This window comes from Bombus affinis, chromosome 7, assembly GCF_024516045.1.
Source record: "Bombus affinis isolate iyBomAffi1 chromosome 7, iyBomAffi1.2, whole genome shotgun sequence".
NCBI classification, from domain to species: Eukaryota; Metazoa; Arthropoda; class Insecta; order Hymenoptera; family Apidae; genus Bombus; species Bombus affinis.
Window position 1 is genome coordinate 12,730,739 of NC_066350.1, and position 23,214 is coordinate 12,753,952.

Genomic DNA, 23,214 nt, shown 5'->3' on the forward strand with positions numbered 1-23,214 from the left:
TCTTTTGATCGATCTCCATTGAGAATGGTATTCTTCGACGATGGACACGCAACATGTTAATCAATTGGCCTGTCTCGACTGACTAGCATTGTAATTAACCTGTGTCTCTCTGTCAATCGAGATCGATGGGAGATCGAAGTGTCATTCTCATCGATCGTTCATAATGTAAGCTGCAGTGTGTATGGGAGGGAATGGGCTTGATTAATTTCGATACAAACCTAACATCGTAGTTGGGGTCCACTCTGCTGTCACGTGCACGCCAACTGAGATCAAGAGGTTCGTCTCCTTCGGCTTCGCAGCGCAATGTCACGCTCTCTCCTCGTCGGACTGATTCCTGCCGCGTTTTCACTGATACTTGAGGGCCCGCTGTTTCGAGCATTACAAATTGTTAGTGTTCTCATTTCTATCTATCGTTTCTTGCCAAGAGGAACGCCAAACGTGTAGAACGATGTACGAAATTATATTACTTAAACGAAAATTTTACGATATTTCTAGTAACCGATTAACAAGATTGTCTCTTCAATAGAAAATAAAGAAATTACCGTAAATTATACATGTTAGATTTTAAGAAGATTTGTGAATAAACATATCAAAAGCCAATTATTGGTCGAATAATCAGAATGTTAATGTGATTTCTTTAATACGAGTTTAAATCTGGAAAAAGCGTTATGAAAATTATTGGAAACATAGATTTACCACTTATTGAAGATTAAGGACGTCCTCTATTTCATGCAGAAAGATAAATCAATATCAGCTAGGTTAATTTCTATCTTTTAATCCATTGTTTAATTCATTCTTACCAGAAATAGAAGCAGATATAGATAGATCTAAATAAAGAAATTAAGTCAGGAAATTTTTAATTCGAATGGCGAGTTCAGGGCAGAAGTTTATATTTCAACGTGAATCAAAAGTGATTGATTACTAGAAATATTAGTTTGAACAAAAATAGTAATATCGTAGATAAAGAAATGAAACATTTCCACGTATATTTATGTTCAATTCACCGAAAAATGTATGGTTAGACGGGACGATAAATTACAAAATCCATTTTCCTTGAATTGCATAAATTGAGTCCCTATTTGCGTGACTACGAGCAACATGCGGCCTGTGTTTCTCATTGTGTCATCGCATTTCTTTAGTTACTGACTGAAATGAAATAGAATTCAAACTTTAATCAATTTATATATCATAATTTAATATATATGTATATTATATATTTAATATGTTTAATATATATATCCCAGTTTGTCCAAATTTTGTAAAATTGTAAAATTTACTTAAGCAGGAAAAGAATATTTATGCATATTCATCTTTTATAAACACTGTTAAAGAAATGGAATCTATATAAAAGTCTCTTTCTGCTAGTAAATATTATAGTGACTACTCTGAATATTTTCTTGTATTTAATATTTTATATTTCCCGTGCATTTTTAAATTCCCCCTATACAAATCCGTAGCCTAAATATTAATCATATCTCCCAAATTTCTTTCTATAATCACGATGTTAAAAAATAAAGAAGGATTAATTAGCCTGTATAAATTGACTAAGGAAAATTGGAAATGAAATATGTATGGTGTTAACACGGCATTAATTCCTAATGGATTAATTCACTATATCAACGAATCTAGACGAATGTATGAAGCAATATTAACTACATCGGCCTCGCCAGGCGTTCCCCTCTGTATGGATCGAGAATGGTGATATTGGGCTGAAGCTTGAGAAATTCGGCCACGAAACGAAGAATTTCGGAGCAGCTGGTCGTGGCCGGAATCCCAAGTTCGCAAACTGACACAGATCCAGCCAGCAGTAACTTGTTGTTGCGTGAATATTTTACCGTGAACTGTTAGTCGAATGAGCTTGCTGAGGCCGGGCCCGATACCGTTGCTCGCCTGGCATAGATAGAAACCGGCATGATCTCTGGATACCCGTGAGATCACCAAGGACCCGTTTCCGGCAACCCCTGCTCCCTCGGTGCCAGTGTATCCCAGCTCTCTGTAGTCGCCTGGTGTATCGCCTGAATGTTTCGAGGGAGCAGCCATTACTCGTCTAAACTAACTCGTTATCATAATTTTCTGTCTGTGTTGTGGTTAGGGGTCGCAATATAGGGTCGTAATATTCTCGTATCGGGAATCGTAATAAACAGAGACTTTCATTGGGATCAAGAGAAAACAAGGAAAATAGGTATTTCTATCTGTGAATTTTGATATTGGAATTTTTCCTCTTCTTCGCTTAAATTGAATTAAGATTTACATTCAATTAATATATTATATATAGAGTGTGGTAAAACGAATGGTATAATGGTTATAATGTATGCAAGAGTAAGTCGAAAATTTAAAACGAAATTTGTTCGTTCGCAGTCTCGTTCCGTAGAAAGTCAAGCTTATGACGTTCCTTTAATGTAAGTTTGAATAAAGAAGAATTACTTGCGATTATTTAAATTAATATTAATAAATGGTAAGGAACGTCGCCGCATTCAAAAGCTCGTTTTTGATCTTTGCTTTAGTTACAGAAACGTACGATTTGTTATCTTCTATTAATTCTCAGGATCTTTCTTTAGGGTTGTAGGATTATTCCGATGACTTGTTATATCACGATAAGCTTGGTTAGGTTAGATCAAGTTAAAATATACGTGAAAATATGGACATAGACAAAATATTATTTACATAGAAAACGTGGAATAATTGTTTGATCGGTGCTATTTCGGCTTTTCTATGAATAGCAAATGTTCATCCGGGTGATTAGTATTGTCTGCACTATAGTTATCTGTAATGGTAATCCCCTGCAGTAACAGACCATTCACCTGCCTCGTTGTAATTTGTAGCTCATGTCAAGTATATCCTGAGTCTTTTAATATACTAGCCGGATTAATTTGCACCAACCCGTTTAATTATCTTCGATCTTTCAATTTTCTATATTATTCCTATCTACATATTTCTCTCTTAAATAAACTCTAACTATGGATATTTTAAATCGAAATATATATAGTGACGTAAAATGAATTTACGTCATCTTATTGAGAGGTACGTTATTTCGAAACAATTTTGTGTAATAATCTCCGAAATAATTTCTGTTTCTATTATATCAAAGTTATCAACTCCGTCAGAAATACCAATTTCTACAAGTTCGGATACATGTTATACAAGAGTAATATTGTTATATCCAAATGCTATTATGCTTTAAAATAATTTGGCTACATTGTTTATGATTTAAATATATGCAAATCAATATATCTAAAATTTAAATTAATATTAAAATCAAAATTAGTTGTGTAAAATAGAAAATTATTTGAAGACGAATTATATTTAAAATTTTCAATATAAAATTAAGTTACTCTGCCTATATTATTCCTGAACTAAAAATTATTTCAAATGGTTATTTCTTATGCGTATTTCAAACAATATTTGACCAAGTCCCTTCAGGAAAATATGCAAAATTAAAATGTTTATAGCTTGAAAAATACTTATCTGATATTTGTACATATACATATACATTTTTTTCATTACTTTGATATCTCTCTAAATATTCACATATTTATACTTTACAACTTTCAACACGCTGATGATTTATCCAAAAAATGTTTAAAAGACAGAAATTCGTTTCGACATTCGCCGATTCGGCGAATCGGGCGTAATTCAGGAGGAATCCCAGCTACCTCATGCGATACGCGTTTATGACGTTACAGAATTTTCAGCCGGGCATCAGAATATCCGTCGGAATTCACAGTGTCGTCGCGTATGCCCTACCATCGACAGAGAGGAACGCTACCATTGTGGCGGATCAACGTCATTCGACATTCTTTCCGATACAATAAACATCGGGAAACGGGTAAATGTCCAAAGGAAGTTCGGCGTTGCGTGAAAAGATACAACGTACGTGAAAATGCGATCGAAAGTACTTCCCGAGCTTTGACTTTTGATATCAAGTAGAGACATCTTGTGTAAGTATCGAAGTAGCAAAAAATCACGATCTTGAATACGCATTTGTTGGATTTTTATCATTTATAAACGGACAATTCTGTCTCTCAATGGTAAAAACGTGTTATTAAACAGAGAGAGGTAAAACATAACGCTAAAGCACAGATTGCAAACTTAAAGTTAACTTGACTTTATGATGCGGATATACGCATCTACTAAAAAATTTAAAACATGTTAGAATTTAAAAAAAAATAACTTCCTTAAGCAAATAAATACCTTTTTTACGAAATATTATCTTCTTATACTATTGAAACAGCAACTAATTAATGAACCGCGGGTTTTTATGAATTTATGAGAAATTTGAAAAAAGAAAAATTACCAAAACGCACATAATATGTCATATATTATATAAAATTATATAAAATATCCCAGAAAGAGAGATTTTTTTAGTTCTGCCCATGAATCTGCTCAAATATCCGCAGTTTAATAATTATGAATAAAAATGAATTACTCAGAAAAATGTACCATAAAGCTTGCATCTTCCGAAAACCAAAGACAGTTCCAAATTTAAGAAGTTCGTATTGCAACGCAACGAGTTGAAAAAGATCAATCCTTTTTTGCACTTTCTTCTAGCCTATCTACGTCCAGAACTCGACTATATACTGGCGTATTCCAACAATATTAAATCGTTTAATTAATATTCTCCCTCATTGGCTCAGTTTTGAAACGTATTCCTCCCATAATGAGTGATTTAACTTTCAGTAAAAGAGGAATGGTAACAGTACGAAGTAGATGGGCTATGATCGAGGAAAAAGAGGAGAAATTTCATTCCCAAGCGGTGCAATATAATGTTCACGAGCAACGAACTGGTGAAACTAATTGTACCACCGCTTCATCGGACGGAGGGCTTATTTCAGATTGAATGAGACCTCTGGAAACGGCCGATCAGCGAAATTTCTGATGGATATCTTCGTCAACCTCAGCCAGCCTCGGGTTAAATACACTCAGCAGCTGTAACCTGATGAAAACGATCGATGGGATTCACGTAAAAGTCAGCCAATAATTAAATTGTTTCGGAGGAAGAGGGAAATCGCGCAGAAAGAAATATCTGGAATATGTATTTTCTGTTCTGTTTTGCTGTACTCTAAGGTCAATGAGTAGCGATTAGTTAATAAGCCTCTCGAGGCAAATAGACGTTTTTAATGGCATCAGATAAGTGAATCTATAAATCAATAGCAATAAATCGAAGTTGCATCGGCCCTCGAATCGATTCCGCCTGATAGAATTTTAAATTTTCCTCCACCTTCGTAAGGACGCCATCTTCTCGTATCTACATTTTCTTCGTCGTCTACAAAGTCCTACGTTTACATTTTCCTGGAATATTCTACATCATAATGTGCTACGAAATTGTATTACTAATTTTCTTTTGTTAAACTATTTTTTCGGAATGTGCTGGGTCACTGATTCTCAACTTTTTCATACAGTCGTATTAACAAAATTAAAATTCAGAAGGTGTAATACTATCAAGGAAGCTATATGCAAATTCGAATTCAAGATTAGAATTGGAAAGTATATTGTACAAATTATCCGTGTACGTACCATAAGCCCTTATTAGTGTACTACTGACAAAAGATTACTATATTCTTAGAATTATTCTTATACTATCTTAAAATTCCCACTATTTTTCTTTTCGTCCAATCATTGCTATGGTATAAAAGCTTACTTTGTTTTCGACGCGACTACCTGTCTGTCCGTTCGTTGCTGTCAATAAAAAATTTATAACGTGACAGAGAAGTCGATTATCCTGTCAATTAAGTGAAATCATTTAGGAAAAACTATTATATTGGGAATAAATAAGGCCATTTTCCTCTATGAAGGAAATCTCCCGGAATAAAAATCGTCAACATCAACATCTCATAGGCACGTATATACGTATTAAGTTCGACGAAGCCGAGATTCTCGTAGAAGGAAACGAGCCGTCAAAAGGCAAGCATCAAATTCCACGTATTAAGTGCCATCAAGGTGTTACAGCAGCTTGTCCGCATGCTCAAAGGCATCTTCCACAGTAGAATACGCCGCTATAAGACAGCCAGCGAGAGTAACAAGAAACGTGAGAGGAAAATGTGAGGATGTACAAGCTCTAATCAGAAAATGACACTTTGCGAATTAAGAATCTCTCTTTTACTCTTTGAAATAAATATCCATCTTCCCTCGTTACGCTGTTTCCATATATAGACAATGACAAATATTTAGACAATGATTATCTTTTGATACTAAAGACTGTTTTGCGTTTTTACATTTTTATTATGAGCTACAGATAATACGCAATTTCAACTTTTCATAGGAAATAAGGATTAATAACTGTGTTATATGTATATGACGATGTTCAAAATACGAAATTTATCGTATTATATTTGAGAAAGATAATGTTGTTAACATAATATCTACCTCGAACACATCCAAACATATTATTGTACAGTTTGGATGATTGCCATTAAGAAGGAAAGATTAGGAGAAATCCTAGGCGATTTTTTACAGCGAGTAATTGAGTTTTAAGTGATAAGGGTATACGGATGGCCCGACTGCTTGAGATTAAAGTGTGAAAAAAAAGTGCCCAGCCACCCAAGGTTTGGAGCTGACGTGACTAAATGTGTTCTAAGAATATCGCTATGGTTCTTCTGAAGAGAGCGAAAGAAGTTGTAAAATAAAAAGAAGAAAATGCTTTGATGTTAGAATATATGTATGTATTACGCAAGAGAGACGGTTTTTAAATGGGTAGCCTTTCAGTTGCACCTCGTTGTGTCACGTTGCATTGCATCCTATTTTTATTTTCCCCGGTATAATTAACTGTTTTATTTTAGTATCGAAATCTTTTACTTCTCCACATTCTCAGCAAAAAGAATTTCTGTAAAAATAATTCTTACAAGAATATAAAAAAAATTACAAGAACAATATTAGCACGAAACTGTAACTACATACGAAATACCATCTCTCAGAAATAACTAAACTAAGAATAAACGAAAGACAGAGTACCCGTCTCAAACGTACTATCTGAGAGTTAAAAATAGTTCCTAATACATTATAAAAGAAGGATAGGGTAAATTCGAAAGAAAAAGCAGAGGAAGGAGCAAAGACAGATAAAGGTACGAAAACAACTCGGTAAGGTGACTGATCGCATCATCGTTCGAGATCGAAGCCGAACGTATGTCACGCTCGGTGGTTTTCAGTAAGACAGAGGACAGTTTTTTGGAACGTGAGCTCCCTCCGGCCACAGTGGGTTGGTAAGTTTCAAGTCTGAGTTGTGACTTACCGATCGATTGCTTCCAAGTCACCGTCGGAATGGGGAATCCTTCAGCCTGACAGGCAATGGAGACGCCGTGACCTACAACGGCGTTCTGGTCGATAGGTTCCACCGTCCATCGCGGCGGCACTAAAAATACGATCCAATTGGCTTAAAATCTTCCGGATCGCCGGTTCCTGGCGGACCAGCGTTTCGTCGTCGCCCGATCTCTCGGCAGATCCTCGTCGATCGACGCTTCGTCCTGTTCATTTCAAATCACCGTGTCAATTACACTGTCGCGTGACCTTTGTCCACGTACCCTTTATCCCCTTATCTCAATTCGTGACAACTCTTCGTCGACAATGCTTTCTATCGACGAACCAAATAGCTGTTGGACTTTACCTGGCACATGGCTGATATACACAATTTGTTTGGAAGACTTAGGAACCGGGACAGAACCATTTAGACAAGAAGTTTTCGCATCGTTTCGTCTTTCGCTGTTTTTCTTTTATCTTATCATTCGAAGCTATAAGAACAAAAGTTGAAATGTTTTTTATGGTTTTACGCGTATGCTTTAATCTTATTATAAATTATCTGTAATTCAATGATATCTATCGAGGATTAATATCGAATTGCACATAAAAACGACTGCTATTCTATCACGCTCGATATGTCTATATAGTTCTGCCTCTTGCACAATTCCATTTTTCCCTTTTCAAATTGAGAAATCGGATTACTCGGTATAAAATACGTGCCATAGAGATTAATCAGCGCATCCTCTGTTAGCTAAACGCGAAGAATAATACTTTGTTTGACTAATTAACCATTGTTCTTTGGGAACACTGGTTACTTCTATAGAATGATCGAACGATGTTTTTTTCGTCGACGAGGATCACCGGTCCTAGGCGTTTCTCTCTATCTACTACATTTGTCTTTGCTGTCGCGTGTTGTTGTTTTGTACTCGCGTATATACTCGTGTGTCGTGAAACGCATGCATTTCCAACGGGTTTCGATGTTACTGCATACTTACGGATCGCTAAAAGTGTGAACAACAACGTGTAGCAACAAAACCGGTGGTGTCCGTGTTTAGACTACTTGAATTGACGATGTCGTATTTAGAGGGGTAAAATGTTTACTCATTCGTTGTCTCAATCAGAGGAAACTAATTTACCAGGAAGAATTTCGAGCAGTGATTAAAAAACAGAAGAGATAAAACAAGAATGAGAGAACAGAATTACGGGACGAAATTGAAAATGAAAAGAAAAATGTTCGTGCATTTGTTGTTAACCTGTGTTAATAAATTGTAACTGAAAACGTGCTCGTTTCGGAGAAACTTATCTGTAAAAGAAAAATTGAAAAATGTGTTCGAATAAAGGGAGAGTGAAATAAAAAGAACTATAAAGTGTTTTAAAGAATGAAACAGAGAACTCATTGTTCCATGGTACGTACTACACGGGAAAAGAGCATTCGCTGGAATAATTATATAAGAAAAAGTATACCGTAATTGGAAGGGTAAGTGTTCCATGCAAGAATCATTTTATTCGAAAAATATAAAAACACGGCAAGCATCATTCCAAGTAAAAAAGATGTGAATATATAATGTAATAATAAAAGGTTGTTAAAAAACAACGTACGAACAACGCAAACGGTACCTATTTCAAAAAAACGTTACTTGTAATCAGTATATACGAAGAAAAAGACACGCAGAAAACTTTCGAGGCACACATTAAATAATGTAAACGTTACTCTCAACATTCTTTCCATCGTCATTCCAAGTTGCTCGTATGTATATAGAGATAAAATATAAAGGTAGGCGAAAAATATCGTACGAGAAAACGCACTGAACCAGTAAACGTTAACTACGCGAACGCATGCTTTTACATCTGTCACAGACATTTTGTTGCATTACACGAGCACAATATAAGTAATATCTCTCGGTACACGAAACCGCTACAAAAAACAAAAAAAAAGAAGAAAAGAAAAAGAAAGTAAAACAAAATACAAAGGAACAACAACAATAAAGAAAATAAAATGATACTCTAACTAATGAAAACGCGTGTAACGAGGACAAAAAGGTATGACAGTAAAACAACGAAGAAAAAGAAAAAGAACTAATGATTCGTTCACAATTAAAAAACGGTCGAACAACGAAAAGTATACTAATTCTAATTAGAAATCAGCACGCTCAACTTTCGAAATCTACAAATCGAACTCTTTACAAATGCTGATGATTCGTGAGGATGTACAAATAGTAACGATGAAACAACGAGAAAAGAAAGTAATAACAACAATCAAGGAACCTTCGTTCTCATTTACTTTTTCAGCATCTTTCGTTCTTCTTTTTTCTCGTATTTTTTCACTTCGTCCTCTTTCTTTTTTTTTTCATCTCGTTTTCATTTTTTCCTTACCGACTCGTCGTCGACGGATTAACTTGGCGTTGCTTTAATCGTCGCTCGGATGGAACGTGCTCTTCCGGAAAAATTACACGAACGAAAGAAATTCGTGTCGTCGAATACGTTCCCGTTACGGTTAACCGGCTCGTCAATTAGCATGCATTAAAAACGAAGGAGAGATAGAGAGATAGAAAAATAAAGAAGGCAAATCGCACGACGTAAACCTGCATCCCTAGAAATATATTCGTTCTCTTTTCTTTTTTTTTTTTTTTTATATTCTGTGCTGCGTGAGGAAAAACTCTTGGACTTTCTGCCTTGTGTGCTATTGCCTATCGTGTCGTATATATTATATATATATTTTTTTCTGTCTTCTTCTAAAAAACACTTTCTTTACGCGCAAGTGCTGTCGCTTCGAAGAGGATTGGAGTACCGGTGTTGCGTCAGCATTACGTGGCCTCGAAACTTTATATAAAACGGAGCTGTTTTTGCGGACGAAGGGAAATGCCTCGATAAGGACACGCTTCCGGCCGGACACTTCGGCTCCGACCTCAACTCCATATGAAATCACTATGTAGCCAACAGCTATGCGGCCCTCCTGGTATTTCGAGGAAATAGTCTTCCACAAACCCAGTAACCCCGATTTCAGATACCTGGTATCGAGACTTCTGGAGATACGGATAACTAGAATAACTGAAATCACTCGATTCACCAGAAGCATATCTTATACCATTGGATTGCTTCAACCCCTTGGCAATGGTCTTGCACGAGCATTTTATTACGTTTCAAGCATAACAGTGCTATGATAATTATTCCAAGTTGAAACTTTGTTTCGTTAAGTGATCATACCTATTCTTACCAGTTCTTGAAATTGAGTTTGTGGAATGCATGACGCGCATGACGCTAGATAAGATAATGAATAAAAATATTAACACAGATCAAATTTTTGTATAATATGTCGCGAAAAGCTACGGTATTGAGTTTATTCACCGTTTCTATGACACGTAGTTTTATGCAGTTGTACAACTTGAATAACTGCTCGGAAGTTTCAATTCATTGTGAAAGTTATTAAAAAGAAAATTTCTATATAGATATCTTAAGAAAGGAAATCGATGCAATAACTGTTTTTAGTTTCTGCCAGATTCTTATATTTTACAAGCAAGATTACGTAAAGCGCCACTGTAACATCTGAAGAAACCATCAAAGAGTATTTCTAAACCAGTGAAATAGCACTTTCGCGAGCGTCGGAGATATCGTCGAGCAAGCAATTTGCTTCCCACATTTCCAATAGAAAAATTGGAAATACGCCAACGACAAAAGACGAAGATTGCTCGTTGAGTAAACAGAAAATTCTCGACAACAGCCGTGTCGCGTACGATCGTAAACCTGTTGCAGAAAACTGAATGCAAGAGGAAGAGGATGTTGCAGCCTGATGAACGCCTAGCGGACCTAGAAGCGCATTTACTTCAGTTCCGCGGCGCGGCGAGGTAAACGTTACCAGAATCTCGACCGTGCTATTTTCCGGGGACGCGAATCCGCGTATAACCCCGGGGAAATTCGTTTCGTATTCCGGTCGCGTATTGTTAGGCGAAACGCGAAACTTTGAATCGAAATCGCTCGACGAGACTACGGGGAAAGCTCGACACTTAATTACTTGTGGATGCGTGTGTGGCGAGATTCTATAGCGTAGCACGGATAGATTGAGCAAATTTCACCGAATGACTAAGATTATCAGGTTATTATATCGTCGCTAAATGCCACAAGATATACAGTTTTTAGTCGTTGTCCACTGACAAGTACGTATGGGAATAAACAAACGGAACAATGAATAAATAAATTGAAAAAGTAAATAATCATAATTATTGTAAAACACGTATTTTTAAAGCACATAACGGTGTGATAATTGTGATGTCAATTAAGGTTGATTGATTGAAATGAATTTTATTTAATAATTCGTTATTTCTTGTTGGATTAGACGAAATCTAATATGGAAATCTTTGATACGACTTGCCCGATCTTCTTCTTAATGTAAGTCTATTAATTTACTAGTTTCATTAAGCTTATAAAATGGATAACTTAACAGCATGAAAATCGTAAGTAGGTTGAGAAACGTAATTAAAGGCGTAAAATGTTAAAATAATCGCAGTGATTATAAATCGCGTGTTTATAGAGTATGCAATAAATTGAGAGTACAGTGCCAATTAATTAATTTTTTTTGCTTGAAATGAATTTGAACGAAATAAAATTTATCATGAAATGATTAGCGTGGAAATGTTTTTTTTCGCTTTTCAATCGGATTTATTAACTGATCCTATTTATTAAACTTATAAGGGAAATAACAACATAAAAATCTAGAGAGTTATAATTCTCTGGTTGGAACATATTTCTAGCAATATAAAAATGTAGGAAAATAACATAAGACGAAACCAACTGAAATAAATAGAATAAGAGAAGTTACGATAAATCCACTAATATGTACTATCAGTAAAATACACGTTTTCTCCACAAAACAGAGAAGATGTCGATGAAGTACAGAGCTCGAAGAACGTAGAACTCGTACAACATGGAACTCTCAACGTTTTGTTAAGACATTCTACCTCGAAAGAGTAAGACCAAAATTGATTAACTGTCAAAGAACCTTGAAATTGGCGGTCGACAATCACGGAAATAGGCGGAATGGAATTTACCAGGGAATATAATTTATCGTGCGTTTTAGTATAATTCAGTTGAAGCAACTTACCGAAGACCTGGAAGTCGGGCAACAAGGTTCGCAACTTTAAATTACTCGCGGATCCTTGGCTTCTCGCGTCCCCCTCAGGGATGAGGGAAGGATCGTTTATACATCCTGCAGGATACGCTCTCAGCTGGAATCGCTTTCGAATGACGAGCGAGTGCACGTCGTTTTATACGCATTAGGACACGTGTATCCGATAACAGGACTAACGCGAGTGTTTATCTATACACGTCGTCGTTTCCATTTCAGTCGTTTCTCCATCGACTGACCAGATGTTAATCGCATTTGGATTGTATAGTCCAATGGTTTCAAAATACCATGAAGCCAGATGCGCTACCATTCGTGAATATTTCGACACTTCTAAATCACAGAATCTCGTTTATATGAATTTTCTTTTAGGACCAAATCGTTAATATAACTAAACTCACATAACTGTAGTAGATAGAAGTTTGTAAATTTTGTGTTCAATATATGACAAATCAGTGAGTTCATGTTTAAGTGAGTTAATAAAATATCGTTTCAATGAATCCATTATTTGCAAATATACACTAGACGACGAAAGTATTATAACACCTATAGAAACATTATATGAACATACTCCACTGTAATGAAATACGATTATTATGGCTATATTGGCAAAATTTGAAACGAATTTGAGAATGTAGAAAATCAGTATCCAGCATGAATAATGGTTTTAAACGTACATAAAATCTATTGTCTTAAGCATCGACTAAAATTTCTTATAGTTTTGTAAGTCAAAATATATAGAATATATTTTAATCTAATTTCAATTTCTGATTTTATTTCACGCAAATATATGTAGTTAGTATATAGAATTAGAAAAGAGGATATATCTTATCACGAATTTCTGCTAAATATTTATATGTTAAGTTAAACCGATAGTAATAGTAGAGAAACGTTCTTCGATCATACTTGTGGATTAAATTGCATCTGGTGTGTTCAGGTACTTACGGACGATAGTATTTGCTGTATACGATAACCATACGTTGCACAAAAGGTAGCGCTATAATATCCCAGGGAACAAACGCGGAAGGTCAGGTGTTTCTTATCGTCCTTGGTCGAAATCCTCCTCAGCAGATTGTTCGTCGTGGCGACCATTGTTGCTCTTATCATTTCCAAGGTTTCGCTGATCGGCGAAAATCAAGCACTCTATCTTCCGTACTACTGCCTTTTGTTTCCAGTAACCGGAACTTTCTATGAATCCCTTAAATTCACCTGATGTGAAAATTCCCATTGGTGAACCAGTTTCGCGAGTTTCATCGACTCGTTATTGCATCTTGGTCGATTTCACCTAAGTCACGAATCCTTTCACTGTGAAATCCCTGTTCTTATGACTCCTAAATCGACGATAGATCGATTCTACGCGGATCGTTCTCGAGGGTACTCGTATGTGATGCGCAAGTACATTCTAGTGTTTGGGTGTCTTAATCGATTATACGTATGTGAACTAACTCGGAGTACTGGAGAGACTTTATCATCCATCGACTTCGTTATTAAATTTCATAATAAATTTCAAAATTTGAGATGATTTCTAGTTTATGAAAGAAAACGAAACGGAACGTAATGTTACAAAACTGATTTCACTATCTGACGTTTGTATTTTATTTTTTCAAACAAGAAATTGTTAATGCTCTTTTATTTAAGTCGTATACTTCAAGGTTCCAAAGATTTTCGAATTTTTCAATTGAAAATTATTTTAATACTTCGTAAGAATCACAATATTTCCTCTCCTTGTTAGATATTTAATCTTCCGTTGTATTAATTTAGTTCTGATTACATAGGGATTAATAGTACTGTGTCAAGAATAAAATCGTCCAAATATTTTAAATAAATATACACTAGTAATTAAAATCTATTATTTAAATCTGAAATACATTACTAGTAACTGAAATCTATTCTTTAAATCAGAAATACGTCCCAACACCCATTCATCCTTTTAAAAAATTCAAATTTTCAGCAATAATGTGCTATTAAATTTCCTGTACTGCACCGTGTAATTTACGACTCCTTGTTTCATAAAACAGTCAGTCACAATGACAGCAGTTCTTAGTGCCACCACAATGAATCCGCCAATAACATAGCGCACTAAGAATTTTTAAAGACTTTTCCAATTTAACGTAGAGCAATTTCCATTTCCAGATAAGTGAAATCAGTATAAATTCTAAAAAACGAATAAGATTTTTCAGAAAATCATTGTGAATCAGAACACTGCGCCATAGTTCCAGTTGTCCAAAAATTTATTTCACAACCAATGAGATACGTGTCAAAGGCATTGTCCCTGCGATATGTTGCTTTCTGTAGGGTACGCACGAACGACAGAGTCCGTGAAAATAGTTCGTTAACGGGACAAAACAGTGAGGATGTTATTCCGAGGCGAGAAAGAGAGGCGTGTGTACGCTGTGCGTTGAAAAACGATATCGAAATCACGAGGGACTCGCGTACGTATCACGGTCGCATCGATTTGCTGGCTATAACACGGCTAACTCGAATTTACGAGCAGTTTTTACGTGCGTTTCGCCCGCCAACACCGGCCAGCTCTTAGTGAATATGAATGACGCGGAAGAACATTACACAGCGCGACAACGCGTGTCACTCTTTTAATACTCTTGGCATCTCGCGTGTCCCTTGAAATATCAAAATCATGATATGTAAACCACCTTTGTTCTTTCCAACTTATTAGCTTCCCTTTTTTCATCTCCTCGTACACTTGCAATTCGTTTTAAAAGTAGAGGAAACGCAATGAAAGCGTAACTAGTAGACTGTAAACTTTTATGCATTCATGAGAAAGACCCATTAATGATCAAGCAGTGAAATAACGCGTAGTAGTTTCAGTTGTAATACAAATGTATTAATTAAACAAATCAAATGATCAAGCGAGTTTCTATATATGATTTCAAAAAATAGTTTAGTATAATGACATAAAATATTTCAAATTTTCTTCAACTTGGTAAAATTGTAGAATTTAGATGGAAGAAGAAATAACGACGAAAACAATATCAAATAAATTCTTCAAATCCATTTTCATAATTACAATGTAAATTCAATGGGATTCAATAATGCGAGTATGCGAGACAAATCTCTACTTAGGTCCCGTTCTTTAATTTTATTCTATAAAAGTACAAATTTGCATGAATGTCTGCAGTCTACTAACGAGTTTTATCGTCTCTGGAAGAATTCATTTTAACTAACGAAGATTAAGATCGCATCGTCCTTCCGCTTTCTCCTTCGCTGCATATTGTTGTACCATTATTTACCGGAAAGTTCCCTTCGTGTAACGATACCGCGCGTACAGGTCCTGTAATTTAATCGACTCCGCGTGCGAGGAAGTTCACAGCTGTCGTAAACGGAAGAACGGCGCAGCTTTGTTGTCGTAGCTTGGAAACAAGCCGAGAACCGGTTCCATTCATACAAAGGTAGAAAGTGATTTAGATCTCGATCGCGGCGAAGCAATGGATGTCGGCGACTTTCGAAATCGTCGAACGGCTGCCGAGAACTTCTTGAAAAGTCGCATTACCGCGCCACCCCTCTGAAACTCGAAACTAATTTGCCTGGGTCGTATCCTCGCGAGAGCGCCTGGTTCGACTGCCAGTAAACTTTCGCCCCAGGAAGACTAGGCTTGTAATGTCGTTCAGAGGTGGAATAGCGGGGAGAGGATGGCTCGAAGATGGAAACGAGGAAACATCGTTGGGGAAAACGACGACGGAAGAAACGTGCTCGCGTTAAAAAAAAAAAAACGCGCCCGGAACGAGCCAAACGACTACTTGGTACACGCACCGAGTACAACTCTGCGAAGAACGGCTATGGAAAAGGCGGTTGTACCGGGACAAATGTAATTGCGAGGCAACCATCGGTGTCCTTGAAGGAACAGAAGCCATCTGCCTGGCGGATCTCTCTCGCTATTTTCTTTTAAGGCAATATTCCAGCAGTTAGGAGCGGAATGTTATCCGCCTTAAATAGACCTCCCGTCGTCTTCTTACTGGGGTTATAGGCGCTGCAAAAAAGAATCCTCGACAACGTAATACCATATCCAGCCTTGATATTCTACTTTCGTGCGAATTTAAGAAAATAAGAGTACTAACGCTATAGTCAGTGTACAAATATCTGGTATAGAATGGCCATCTCTCGATATTGCATAGATAATTCAAATAGATCGAACTTCGAAATGTATCCTCTGACGAAGACAGATGCGCCTTTTCTCACGTTGGAACGTTCGTCCCTATAACAATATATCTTCTCGACTGTGATACACCGGACAGTTTTCCATAAATTTTCAGTGCCGAAATTTTTTGAAGAAGTAGAAATCTCCGATTTAATCTATACACGCAGAACATCCTATCTGTGATAGAATGGAAGGATCATGAAAAACCCAAGAAGATAGGAGCTCGAGGAAGCGTGATCGAGGGTAACGAAAACACGACGTTCGAATCGTCGAATGTCGAAACAAACCGTACTCCAATCCTTCGATATGGCTGTTCGATTTTCTGTGCCGTAATATGTATATACACGCGTGTATATATACAATATATATTTGTAGAAAGACAGTCAGAGACAAGTATATCTGGCTGGCACACGGTTTATGTACACAGGTTCTTACAGCTACCATATGTCGATTTTTGTTCTTGCTCGTTTGAGACACCAACCAGCAACGGAGAGGCTGGTCGAGTATTCGGCCAGGCCAGCGACGTTGCTGATCTGGCACGTGTAGTTCCCGCTGTGCTTAGCGCTGACGTTATTTATCGTCAGGATGCTGGAAAACGGCGGATAGTCGCTTATCTGTATGTTGTTGCCCGTCTCGACGACGGCCGCGTTGGATCCGCCCGACGACGACGACGCCGAGGACGACACCGACGCACCGTCACCCGGCCTGACCTGTATCGGTTTGTCGTCCATCAACCACGTGATGTTGAACGGCTGGTCACCCTGGCTCGTGGTACACATTAGCTGTGTCCTCATCCCCTCCGTCACACCGTTCTCGAAATAAAACGGCGAGATCCGCGGTGGAACTATAAACGTGACGTGTGATAATAGTATGTACCTGCATGCGGGTACAAACCGTCCTCCTATACGCGTATCTCGACCAGAGATTACGCTTTCGTCTTCGTTTCCTATTTTTTCTTTTTTTTTTTTTTTTTTCTTTTCTTTTGCGGAAAGGTTAGTTAAGGGAACTGGAAGATGAGAGGAAGTTTCAGATAATAAAACGAGCGCGCCAGAGGAACAACATACGAGTACCATCAAGATCCATTTACACACAAACGTGCCATGTCCGTTTCGTGTCTAAATATTGGCCCAGTGTTTATGCGTCGATATTTATGTACTACCCAGGATCATCCAAGATGTATCCGGGATAAATATTCGAGTATGCAAAATACAATTTTCGTATCAACTAATCTCCATTTTTGTATAACATCATATACGAACGGAATACGTTCAGGCACAATTTTACAAGTTCGTGCTATGGCCGTTGCTTGACGTGGTCAGACCGAGACACAAGGAAAATATCCGAGATTACCAAGTGTAACTGGAGGCCATTCGAACTACTGATAATAACGAACACAGAATGAATGACGTATAAATAGATACACATGAAACGTGTATATGGCACGGTTTTGTATAAACGGACCTTTAGACGACGAGACTTCTATATATTTGAGTTTCGATAGCGAATACAGCGAAATGAAACGAAGTAAAGCGAGTCTAGTAAGGCTTGGCTATAGGTATGTTGAAAGAGTGTCGAATTACCTAGGAGAGAATGAAATGGCGAGCCGGATAATTACATCGAAAATCGTGAAACTCCGCGGGACTTCAGAGGCGGCCCGTTGAAACAGAATTAATAGCGCCGGCGCTACGCGTCCAAAACAACGGAGAGTTAATAAATCTTCTTCCCGAACGTCTGAAATTAACATTAAAATACAACTGGCGGATACAAACTGCTCGGAGTTTAATCCGTTCCCGGTGAGCGGACGGACCGTAATTAATGTTCCTCTCGGTGGCAACGACAATCCAAAAACGATTGGTAAAAAGAACCGGTGTCTGCGCAACTCTCTGTAATATCACCGCTATATTCTGCTGGCTCCGTTCCGTATAATACTCTATTCGCCCGCAATTTCCAGTATCTCGCTTCGTTTTCCTTTTCCCTTTTTTTTTTTCCTATTCCGGTGATCGAAGTCTCATCGTGAAATTGGCGCAGGAGGTCACGAAGTACGAAATTTCGCGATCACATTATTTGATCAAATCCGCACTGATCCTCCGGTAGAAGCGGTTGATACCGTGCGGCTACTCTATTTCGTTGTCTGACCAAACACGAACCTATACTACTTCGCCACAGACGAATTTCAAGTAGGTCGAGTTTGTACAAGAACTGGGCGTTTGATAACCGCGATAACTTGGAGTTTCTGCTACGTGTTTCCTACTACGTGACCTCCGAAACGTGGACGCTGGACAGGTGCAACGGTAACCCCGGCCGGGTCCGTGAAAAATGGTGGCTCGGTCATAAATATTCGGCCAGAACCACACACACGTACCTCGTGGCTCGGAAAATGAACATTTATGAGCCGGAGTAACTGCTAATGTCGGCCAATATGTCTTTATGAGATTTTCGGCGAAACTAAGTTGAAACCAGAGGTGACTGCACGACCCTTATACCGGTGGTCTGTTTTAATGAACATTTTCATCGGGGTTTCGTTGAACCTTTGGTCTCCTCGTTGTTCGCTTTACTGGCGCGTCTTTCGCATAGATTTCATAAGTTGATTCAAGAGGCGTTAAGTCGAAATAATTCGTCGTGATCGTTTGGCTTTCTTTTCTCATTCGAGTTGATTAACGATGAGTTTACTTACCAGGACCTATAGAACGTCGAGCAGTCAATTATCGAAACGAGCGTGAAAACTAAGTAGGATGAAAGGGCACGAGAGATCTTGTATATACAGTTGCCTGTAAAAGTCTCCGTATATTTTAGAGAAAGGCCATTTTTATCAAAATAGAATAGTACAAAATTTGTCCAGTCTATGATTTAATTAATTAATGTTCTGTCATTAATTTATTTTAAATTTAATATAACGATTTATATATCACACTTATTTTATAATATTCATATTTTATCTATTTAAAAATATTCTTCTTATAAGATGTACAAAGACTTTTGCCAGTGACTGTATCTTAATGAAGAATTTTAACTACTTCAATTTCACCGAATTAACAGTATATCGAATGCGTAATAATATGCCGGGTCAGTCTCATGCAAGATAACGTTTCCCGAATTTCTAACTTACAGATCTCTCGTATCGATTTCGCCCAAATACGATTTACCACTACGGTCTCAATATAACTTGAATGATAATAATGATGATAATGATGATAGTACACAAATCATAGAGAATATCTCGAGCGAAAACATAGCATAGTCTTCATAAAAAGATACTGTTCTACTGGATAGTGATAGTGAATATAATATAATGTAACTCGGTCAGAATCGGTCAAATACGTGACTGATACACGATAATACAACACAAATATCGAGAGAGCAACAAAGGTGGGCGGTTCATTCGAAAACGGGACAAAAGAGCACGACTCCTACTATATGCGAATCGTGTTTTCGAAGTGTCGTTATACAACGATCCAACGTAAAAGAATACCATAGAAATTATGTATTATATAATGTATATACAATAATGTTCGTTTAAATTTCAATAGATCGAGAACCACGTTATAATTTTCGTGGGGTTAACCATTTTCTAAAAATCCATTAATAAGGAAAAGGGAACAATTTAGTAAAAAACAAACGAGGAGGACACGATCAACTATAAATCAAAATTCGTGATATAATTGAAGTTAAAGAGATTCTACAGTTCAATATAGGAAGAAAATTAGGAATAACAAAATTCCGTTAGACGTTACATTTTCGAGAAAATTGACTTTACCGAAACTTGCCAAGTATATCCGAATTTGCTTAATTCTCAAATAAATAGGAGTATAAGTTGCAAGCGTAGAATAGAACTTTCTGATATAATACTTCGTTTTGCACAAATAGAGTTTAAATATATTTAACGAAGAGCCAATCTGGTATATCAATCCTCTATCTGGTTCATTCGATTCGTTCGACTTTCCAAGAAACGACATTCTTTCGATGAAGCAATTTTATTCTATACTTTCACTATATATTCAAACTTATCTCTATACGTAGAATAATTACGTCATAATTTCCCAATTACGTCTAATCGGAAATAATTAACTTCTAAAAAATGTCTGCTCCAATGTAGGTTTGTTATTCCTGACTTTCGTCTTATCTCGAACCCGAATCTGCTTCGATCGTGCATCTGCCTGATTCCTGAATCTTCCTGACATCATCTGTATCGGAACTTAATTGTATTTCTGGCTTCTTCTCGGTATATCTATAGGCTACTTCTAAATTTAAATCACACTGAATTCGACCAAGTTGGAACTCGAATTACGCTAATAATGAAAAGCGATAAGGCTGAGTCGTTTGAATTTAGGAGGAATCAATTGTAATCGAAACGAGCATTACTGTATATATGAAACGCAATATACTCGATCAATACTGAATCAAAATTGTCTCCTGAATATGTTAATTCTGAACGATGTATAATATAAATACGCATATATTGCGCGCAAAGATTAAAACTCAGCACGGTATGGTAACTTTTACGTAGAAGCGGTCTCACGCTGTGACATCGAGCCCGATCCCGTGGCCGCCGAGCGCAAAATTAAACGAAAAATCCTAATCTGACGCCGGATTCTCGTTTAATTTCGCGGCAGCGAATTCGAAACCGGTCTGAACACGAGTTTCTGCGCGAGCATATCCCGCAGTGAAGACAGGAGAAACAGACAGACAGAGAGTTACAGAAACGGAGAAATAGTAGGGGGACAAAGTGTGTGTGTGTGTGTGTGTGTGTGTGTGTGTGTGTGTGTGTGTGTGTGTATAGTGGTGTATGCGTATACGTATGTATCCATGTATGCGTGCGTATAGTCGTGTACATAAGAGTTTGGAGGAACGAGTGGAAACTCGCCTCCGAAGCAGATTTTCAACGAGCGCTTCGATGTCACAGATCACAATTGTACGATCTACGAGGCATACACCTTCAAATCGACTGATTCAGCCCGATTATTACACACTATAGAGGACAGAAAACAAAACGTTCGTAAACGAACATTACGTGAAACACTGGCAAGATTTGTTAACTGTACATATACAATATAGATATACATACGTATAAATATACATATATATATATGTACGTATTAAGAGTATCCGAGGGAAAAATATATATTTACATATATACATCCGAAAAAAGCGTGCAATTGGGCGTGCAAAAGAGAAACAGCGTGCAAAGAGAGTCAGTAGTCACAGAGAGTGTAAAAAGACAGAGATAGATATTATACAAGAAGGATTCAAAATCGTGGGAAGTATATGAGATTGAAAATTCGCGGCACGTTCTACCAGGGACACGGGCGGTTCCACTCCGTAGACCGGCAACGACGGCCAACGAATCATCTCACCGTCTCGATTTTCACCCAGCGTCGCTACTTCTAATCTAAATTGAAATCTAATAATCCGCGACGAGACGGAGCGCGGCACGTTTCGCCACGCTCCATATCCTGCTCGCGATATTCCTTCCTAGGAATCTTTTCTCGAGCTAACCGTCACGAAAAGAGTAATAGAAAAGGGGAAGAAAAAAAGCGAGAAGAAAAAAGAAAGGAAAGGAGAGAAACGGAAGAGAAATAGAACCGTCACGGACCGGTAGGCGAAAGATCATGGCAAAGCAGAAATGGAGAACGCGAATGTTCGCCAGTTGTCACAGGTCGAACGTGCCGTTGAGCGTGCACTTTGGACTAGCATCATAGCAGAAACAGGTCGCGTCGAATGACATCGGACAGCCTCTCTGTTGTAATTTTCCGGCTCCGAGATCATCCTCGACGATCGTCAGTGTACGTGGTGCTTAAGAAACTGGACTCGCGAACGACGACAGAGGTGAATCTTAAAGAAAACCAACCAAAGATGGCGATTATGATGTTCTTTTTAAAATCAAAATATAAGCGGATATGTGTAAAGTCGATATACAAATTGATCGACGTCGATCGATTACTAAAAAGTATTTATTCTAGGGATCGATCGATTTTTCCAAGAGGCTCGAACTCCAAGAGACGCGACAACCGATCGAAAATTCTTTTTTCCCAGGACGCGACAGAAAATTGATCACATCGCGATGCCGTAGTCTCGAGAACTCGCTGATTGATCGATCATACCCGACCCACTAGAACGACCGCGTTGCGCTGTTTCCTTACCAACCGATCAATCAGTTACTTTTCCAGCGCCAGCACATAATCCGCAGACCTGGAAAATTGCCAGTCTGTCTTTATTATGTTCCGTGAATCGCGTGCCGCGATCCCACAACGGCTCTGTTGCTCTGAATCGATCTACGAAATCCGTATCGTTGCACGTCACTTTCGGGATATTCCTCTTTCACGAAAACGATCAGCATATCGGCTAGTCACTATGAATAGTCGCTAGAACTATGCATATCCAAATTGAAGCTTAGGCTTTCTCCGAGCTTTAGATTATTGCTATAATTTTATTGTAAGAAATTTATTAAAGCGATCGTTTCCCAAATAAGATTATGGTTATAGTAGATACGTGTTCTAAGGAATTGCCATTTTAACGGATGTGCCGGTACAATCAGATACAGTAAAATTCCGTTTATAGAAACTCGTCAAATTATAAACACGATTTGAGTTCACATAATATGAGTTTGCTGAGTCTTCCCTCTACCTATGTTCTCTCTTTCATATAATAGGAATTCACATCTAAATAATTGGATTCGATCAACAGAAGTTCAGTTAATCGAACTCTGACTAAGAGCTGA

General features: G+C 37.6%; 1 protein-coding gene across 7 annotated transcripts in view; it reads right to left on the reverse strand.

The window, feature by feature from the left end:
- The window catches only part of LOC126918608 (cell adhesion molecule Dscam2-like), a 162,501-nt gene that overhangs the window by 28,487 nt on the left and 110,800 nt on the right, over positions 1–23,214 (reverse strand). For 6 of the 7 annotated variants that reach the window (XM_050726683.1, XM_050726679.1, XM_050726681.1 and 3 more), the window contains 3 exons: positions 7,226–7,345; positions 1,836–2,015; positions 219–366 (listed from right to left, as the gene is read on the reverse strand). In XM_050726683.1, coding sequence (XP_050582640.1) covers positions 219–366; positions 1,836–2,015; positions 7,226–7,345 — 448 coding nt within the window. Of the gene's footprint in view, positions 1–218; positions 367–1,835; positions 2,016–7,225; positions 7,346–16,980; positions 17,344–23,214 lie in introns of all 7 variants that reach the window. The other variant, XM_050726680.1, reaches the window with a different exon arrangement.